Source organism: Patiria miniata, unplaced genomic scaffold (assembly GCF_015706575.1).
Source record: "Patiria miniata isolate m_02_andy unplaced genomic scaffold, ASM1570657v1 HiC_scaffold_1, whole genome shotgun sequence".
Taxonomy (NCBI): domain Eukaryota; kingdom Metazoa; phylum Echinodermata; class Asteroidea; order Valvatida; family Asterinidae; genus Patiria; species Patiria miniata.
Window position 1 is genome coordinate 12,144,006 of NW_024037047.1, and position 8,214 is coordinate 12,152,219.

The following is an 8,214-nucleotide window of genomic DNA, read 5'->3' on the forward strand; positions in this document are numbered from 1 at the left end:
CGGGAAACTCTGCATTTGGTCATCACCCTTTATTTTAACGCAAATGAATGAACAAATGACGACAGTATACATGCATTGAAGGGAATGTGACCAGGGAAAAAAGGGAACACAAACAAATGAACCAACCCTGCTTTTTACTGGCGTTAATTACATTTTAGGAAAGCACTATTTCAAATTAGTTTCTGTGGCTGCAGTCAAAGAAATGCCTATCTTGTTTTCGCTCTTTCTGAAATATCACTATTCCATTTTGGTAAACCGTTATACAATTCCAACTTCACTATTTCAAATTAGTTTCTGTGGCTTCAGTCAAAGAAATGCCTATCTTGTTTTCGCTCTTTCTGAAATATCACTATTCCATTTTGGTAAACCGTTATACAATTTCAACTTCTGATATATCTTAATATAATACTTTCGATCACGGTGCTATTGAGGTCGATATTGTTCAATGTTGCAGCTTTGTCTCTTCCCCCAAACATAAATAGTGAGGACAGAGACATGTCTTGATTCCTATTTGGTAACCAATTGACATCGAGATTACCAAGCTTATTACAGACTATTCCAACCAACTAAGAATCGAATTCACGCTTTTTGAATTCACTTTTTTCCAATGTTCATTTTCAACACTTGTGTAGTTAAAAAGATCACTTATGTGTTAAAGTTTTACTCTATGTTGTAGCATAATACACATTTTGTTTAAAGTTCATTAAATGACTGAAATAAAGCAAACTTAGAATTGCTTTGGGAAAAAGACAAAATTCTGAAGGAGTCTTGGATTCAGCATTGGATTAACGCCCATTCCACTGCACGATTGGTGCAAGTACAATGTCATTGTTTTTGTTTTAACATACCAGTTGCTGATCATCCGAGGGGTATTAGTAAATGGTTATATTGTCGTAAAATATCAAATAATATATTTTGGATAAATTTTACACCTACCTCCTCTCCACTACCGTTTTGTTTTTTATACCTGGTAATTTTTCTAGGCCAACATGCCTCTTTGTTGTATTCTATAATAATTGACCACATCCTTGCTGTTTATATTTGTTCGTGTTTAACTCAAAAATCTTTGTTTTCTCATCTTTTTACCAAAAAAGATGACTTTTTATTAAAGAAACAATTGGTAGAAAATCAATGCGTATAAGCAAAGGAGCTGTGTTATTAAAATATTCTTGGAAACAAAATTGAGATGTGCCAACCCTTGGCTAACTGTACATGTAGGTTGCAAACATTAGCCGATGTTCTGGCTAATGCTGTGGGCACGGATCACGATACACCACATAATGCTGTGAACATATTGAATTAGCTGACCAAACACTGAGCAACCATATTCAGCAAATTATGTCACAGTCTGCCCAAAATATCAACACGCTGTAGAGTCTTTCTTGTAGCAATGAGAATCCAGATGTCCAACTCACCCCTCATCCCTTCACCAATAGTGGTGAACTACGATGTGTGGTACCTGGTCCAGGCCCTCTTCCAACGTTTCATCGAAGTAATGAGCGAAAGCTAGTTTAGTGTCACTCATCCAAAATCCTAGCAATTTAGTCCCCACAAGATCATGAAACATAATCCCTCTCAAATCTTTCACAGCCTGGAGGCCATTCGCTCTGTCAATCATCCACAATGAGCTGGCACCTGTCATCTCATCGCAGACAATCAATTTATTGCCGCGGACACAACTTGAGTTCAGTACACCTTTACAATCTCCAGAAGTCTTGATCTTCCCAATGTACTTGCCGTCTAGGGTATAGACACTAACATCAGTACCCCACATTGATTGTGGACCAAAGATTGCGAGAAACTCACCAGAGAACTCATATGACGATGTTTTCTTATCGCTTTTGTCATCGTCACGATCAAAACGAATGTGGTATGTCTTGTAGCACTCCCCTGATTTCACATCAAACAATTCTACTGTGTTGGTCTCATCACCAATGATGAGAGTTCCGTTGCTGAGATGGCAATAAGTAAACCTGTCTACAAAGTTACACATTAAAATCGTTATTATGACATGCATGCATACACCGCTCTGTGCATTCCAAAACCGAATTGATCGGTCAACATAAACAGCGGCCACCGTTTTATCCGCATAATCCATGAGTTCCATCTTAGATCTGGAATTGTCCTCTCTGCGAAAAAGAAAACGAAGGTCACCATTTGCTGAACTCCAAACTCGGATGTCACTGTCCATAATTGTGTGCTGTCGGCCTGTAGGCTGAGCGACACTGACAATTGTGTCATCGTCAATAAACAATTTGGATACTGGAAGTCGATGACGAGACATAGCCTGCAGTTGTTGCCCTGTTTTGGCAGAGTATGTACGAATCATCCCATCTCTACAACCTACAGCTATGATGCCATTTTTAATTTTCAAGCATTCGCTTTTGTCACAGATGTCTACGTGTATGGTGTGCTGTAGTTTCCCACTGTACATATCCCACACCATGACTGTGCCATTCGAAACTCCTGCTGCTAGGTAGGTACCCTCTCCATGTAGATTATATATCCGCAAATGAGTGGGAGAATCCCATATTGTTGGACTGAACCGACCAGCACATCCCTCCGAGCCAAACTCGAAAGAGACAACGTGGTGACTGTTATCCCTCCATTTCCTTGCGAGATGATGTGCTTTCATGTAGACCGTCTTCCATTTGCACGTGTCCATCAGTCCAGGCCAGTCAGTACCACTAACAACGGTATCGAACGAGAAGTTCACATCTTTACCATTGCTCTGCTTGTCCACAGGAATGAATGCAGTGCTTTCGTCAAGGTCTTCAGCTCTACCAATGTGCCTCCATCCTTCTGCTTGACAAAGAGGGCGCCACAGAGCATCATGATTGGTTGTTTCTCTCAAAGATTTATTGCACAATGCAACATGACAAAGATCTTTGGGTGTTAAATATTGCAGAACTTGAAGCAGCATCTCATTAGGAAGACTACCAAATTCCACTCGCTGAAGGGAGGATGCCATCATTCACTCACTTTGAAAGAAAGAAAAGGTAAGAAACAGATGCTTGAGGATATGAAGAGTTTATTTCCAATACAAAAGAAAAAGGGGAACATTTGGCACGGTTATGACACTATAAAGAACAAAAACAGTTTAACAGCTATTTCTAGACTTCGCATTGCTTTATTGTAATCTTAACTTGTGCTTAAGTATACAGTATGTTCCTTAAAAGTGTCCATCTGACTATAAACCATGAAGTCATATTGGAAATTGTTAATTGTTCAAATAATTTTTTCCCTCATGCCTCACTGCACAATGGTCAATTGATCACAACAGCACTGAACACTGTGACCAAAATCAGTTTCAGTGCTTTGTTATGTAAGATGTGTAAAATCCTGCATGTTGTGAAAAGGGCTGCAGTTGGGATTGGAATCATGCATCAGTTTAATGCTCAAGGGCAAATGATTCCCGATCCCCAACAACATCAGCCCTTTTCACAACATTTTACACAGTACATGTACATAACACGGCACTGAAATCGATTCGGGCATGGAACTTGGGCACAGTGTCCAAAAATGTTGCTGCGATCAATTGACCATTGTGCAGCGAGGCATGATGGACATTAAATTAAATCAACAGGAGTTTGGGCATAGGATAAAGGGTACAATTAACAATTTACAATTTTTTTTATTATGGTTAAATTAAATTGTAGTTATTTTTTAAAATAGTCAGACGGACACTGTTTTGGGGACATACTGTATAACAGCCATCGAAATTGATTTTTGGCAGCAAAAGGAGAGAACAGGATTCTAAAAGGAAACGCAATGGCATAGATCGCGGTTTGGCAATAATGAAGTCTTCAACTTTTTGTAATTATTCGAGAGTAGGGTATGTTTCTAAGGTATGCACAGAATATGCGTACATGAGGCTAGCAGGAAGTGAGTACACAACTAACAGTTCTAACCTGTTGCTGATCTCCTTTGCATACCTGATTCTGATGTTCATACCAACATCACGAGTGCGATCATTCTATTGCGGGTCGTACCTTTAACATTAATGCTATATCAGCTTTTTATTGTCGGGTGTACACTTTGGATTTGTTCCTAGATACATCGTGTATTCGTGTAATGTGAACATTGTCAAAGAGAAGGTTTGTTCGATCAGAAATGAATCACATGTAAATGCCTCAAATTATCCTAAAGATGATATGGCAAATTTACACAATGAACTCAAAAGAAATAATACCTTATTATCGTAACTTCATCAAAACGTATGCAATTCCGAATTGTTTTTGACAAATATCGCATTGCGGCGATATTATCGTATCGTCCAGCACTATCGTGTAATGTGAAAAATTCTTAAAGAGAAGGTCTGTCTGATCAGAGATGAATCATATTAATGCCTCAAATTATCCTAAAGATTTGCACAATGAACTCAATACCTTATTTTGTAACTTCACTTGAAATCAGCCAGTGACTAACGAACCTGAAGATGAAAAACACAAACAATTTAATTAACTCCGAATAGAACATTGTTTCTATTTAAACCCACTCCAAAGGGGAGCTACGTGCTGAGCTAAAAAGATTAACCAGCCAATGAAATCACGCAAAGTGCACTCGTGATTAGGCCTATGTGTCCAAATCTTCTATAGCCTGCTGGCGTTTGTCCCCATTTTATTTTAAAATCACTAGACCGACAAAGAAGAACAATGTGCTTTCATTGACTATAGTGAATCTGTTTAGCTCAGCTCGCAGCTCAATCCTCCGGCCCCCGCGAATGGGAGCTACGCGCTAAATGCGGAGCCAAAAAAATTCTCGGCGATATTTTCGCCTCGCGAGGCAAAAGAAATCAAACAGGGGAGGAGGAGCCCCATAAATGTGGCCTATTTGCCGTAAATAAAGGCAACACTTGGAACATGTACCCGAACATTTAGAACTTTGTAAATTTTCGATTTTTACATTGATGCTCTGTTTGTAGAGTTTGTTTTGCTTTAAAGCATACTGCCGGACACTATTTATAGGATAAAAAATTTGCTGCATTTGTCAGACGTCTATTATTCGTGTAGTTTCCAGATTCGTTTGCACAAAATAAATATTGCGTATCAAAATTGCAAAATGAAATTACACGCAAAAATGACATCTGAAAAAGGCAGCACTTTTTTTACTATCCTATAATGGGGTGAGTATGCTTCTAAAGAAAAAAAATCTACGAACAAAGCCTAAATGTGAAAATAAATGTGGCCTTTATTTCGCTTAGTAAATTTCAGTCCAGTAAATTGGCCACATTTATGGGGCTAGGGGGGGGGGAAAGATAGGCTCCAAGCAAACTTTTAAGAAAAATTGGATCCGCCTACTTATAAGCCAGTGGATATTTTGCTGTCACTGACTTTATACTTCCTAACGCTAGTTTGCCGTCAGTGCGCTCTGAGAACCCATGTCAGTATAGTTTCGGTGGAATCACTGCAAGACACTAAGGTTCTTGGACTCTTCTTTTCCGTTAAATTAAAACTCAACTATAAATTTGGGGAAGTAAATAGTAGATGAAAAATGTGCATTTGTGGATTCGTACCAGGGATAATTCGATCACCAGACTATACAAGCTCGATGACAGCCGTTTCTATTAATGTACCGTCACAGCAACCTAGTTGACTTAATACCAACAATATACCTGGCCCCATAAATACGACCAATTTACTGGACTACCTCCGTAAATATAGGCCACACTTGGATATGAATCCGAACATGTAGAACTTTGTCAACTTTTTATTTTCACATTTAGACTTTGTAGTTTATTTATGCTTTAGAAACACACGTTCCCTCTTGAAAGCGATATAATTATTTCCTCCTTCTTCAGGCGTCTATTTTTCTTATAATTTCATGTTGGAATTTAGATACGCTAATGTGAGCAAAAGGAACCTAGAAATTACACGAAATTTAGACGTCTACAAAGGGGGGAGGGGAATAATTTGTATCGCTCAGTTAAAGAGGGTGCGTGTGCTTTTAAAGCGTAAATAAACTACAAACAAATGTGAAACATAAACTTGCCAAAGTTCTACATATTTGCGTACATGTTCCAAGTGTGGCCTTTCTAGGAAGGTACGCTGATGGTAAAATAGAGTAAGGAGGTATATACTCCCGGTTACGGCAAAATATCCACTATCTTCTTGTTGCAACTTTTCATCACTACTTATACGGGGCGAGTTAGGACAGCAGTTCAAATAAACTAATTAATTTATACAGGAATTTGTTGTACAAAATACAAGGAAAGGGAAAGAATTTTGCAACCTGACGCTAGTATAGCCCCATAAATATGGCTAATTTACTGGACTACCTCGATCCGTAAACATAGGCCACACGGCCACGTGTACAAAAACGTGTCGAACTTTGTCAAATTTCGATTTTCACATTTAAGCTTAGTTTGTAGTTTTTTTGCTTTAGAAGCAAAGCTCACCCTCTTTATATGCTAATCAGAAGGTGCTGCCTTTCAGATGTCTAATTTTTGTGAAATTTTATGTTGAAATTTTGATACGCAAACGTGTGCCAATGAATCTGGAAATTTCACGAAAAATAGACATCTGAAAAAGGCAGCACTTTCTGATTAGCATATAAAGGGGTTGAGTGTGCTTCTAAAGCAAAAAAACTACAAACTAAGCCTAAATGTGAAAATCTAAATTTGACAAAGTTCGACACGTTTTTGTACATGTGGACGTGTGACCTATGTTTACGGAGGTAGTCCAGTAAATTGGCCACATCTAAGGGGCTACTACAGTGGTTGTGTACAAAGTCTATGGAGAGTCTAGAAATGTTTTAAGCATTTCCTAAACATTGAAAATATACGTTTCTCAGACCCACTCTTATCATCATTCTTGCAATAACCGACCTTTGCTGAGATGATATATGAAATGATAAATCCGGTAAAAACACCATAACTCTACTCCCAACCAAGGGGGAATTTAACTAAGTTGCCCTGCACTACATACAACTTACGCGGTGCAATGCTTTCCCTGTTGCCACGCCCAGGCAAACCCTGCACTGGTCTTCACAGCCCTCCACAGACAACCTGTACCCAAGCGCACTTGTTTTCAGTCTGCACAGCACCTAGCAGACTGCACTGAAGTGCACATGGCTATTTCAAATTCCTGGCTGGCCTGATCCACACACAGCTAAGGGGTGTGATGGGTGAGGACTGAGGGCTAAACTAAGTAGACGGCAGGGAGGAAGGTAATGATGAGGGACTATTTTCGTTACATGTGTGTCCTTTTGGCACTTGTTTTCCTTCCCACAACTATATTTCACAACCAAGGAATGCAACAAGGACGTCAACGAATTAAATTTCTGGATCCACCCCTGCTAGCCCCAACTATAGGCTCTTGAACCGTGCCAGAACCGCGCCTGGACGTTATACAGGAGCTCGTCCAGAGTGACCGTTTTAGCCGATTTTCGGCTAACTTTGACAGATTTTTGTTAAAAATGAGTTTTACAGAAAAATTGACAGAATGGATTTTTTGGCAGATTTCTGGCAGAATTCTGCAAAAATGGTTATTTAACAGAAAAAAATAACAAATTTGAAAAAAAGGGTAGATTTGTTTAGAAAAAAAGTCAATGTTTTCAAACAAACCCTTGCAAAATAGGACAGGTTGCCTTGTCTATGTGCTGAGGTTCACTGGGAATCAGATTTCGTCGTGACGCAACCTAGCTTGTTTTAACTTAAATTTACGCAATTTCGTAACACCTTTATATGACTATAGATTGTTTATAATGTAATTTGAATCTTAATTAAGGCAATATTACAACATGTCAATGTGATTTTAAGTGCTAGCCGAATCTTGAATGGATGAGGAGGTTTACACCCCTAGAACTCAAAATCACAATGGTAATGTTTGCGTGTAAACCAGCCTAATGCAAATTGGCAAAAAGGCTAGCTGCAAATGTGAGAGCAGTTTCTGTGATGATGCGGACGAATTTTCCACATATTTTAATCTGCATTTCCACATTAGATCATGTCATTATTGTTTCCCGTTCTTCTTAGAAGAATACTGGGTTACCTGGATATGATAAATGATTTTCCCTTAATTATAATTCAGACAAAGCGCATCAGACGAACACGTTTAATTCTTCCACGCACTCATGAAAATTTGTGAAATTGATGATCCATGCTATCAGATTAGACTGAGAGCTGGATAGGGGTTTGATCAAAACTCGGGAACAAATCCCTGTATGGTCTCATAGCATAGTATCATCGACCCTGATCACAAAATGGCAAGTCTT

At 38.8% G+C, this 8,214-nt stretch overlaps 1 protein-coding gene across 1 annotated transcript; it reads right to left on the reverse strand.

The window, feature by feature from the left end:
- Positions 1 to 5: 5 nt before the first annotated feature.
- On the reverse strand, positions 6 to 7,023 carry LOC119723425 (F-box/WD repeat-containing protein 7-like). The gene is made up of 3 exons (XM_038194065.1): positions 6,934 to 7,023; positions 4,389 to 4,432; positions 6 to 2,981 (listed from the first exon to the last, which is right to left on the reverse strand). Exon 3 carries the CDS (start codon positions 2,972 to 2,974, stop codon positions 1,427 to 1,429), a length of 1,548 nt encoding a protein of 515 aa, XP_038049993.1. The 5' UTR covers positions 2,975 to 2,981; positions 4,389 to 4,432; positions 6,934 to 7,023; the 3' UTR covers positions 6 to 1,426.
- Between the last annotated feature and the right edge of the window lie 1,191 nt (positions 7,024 to 8,214).

Excerpts from the sequence above, each read along its gene's own strand:
- LOC119723425 (XM_038194065.1), bottom strand. The coding sequence starts at position 2,974 with ATGATGGCATCCTCCCTTCAGCGAGTGGAATTTGGTAGTCTTCCTAAT.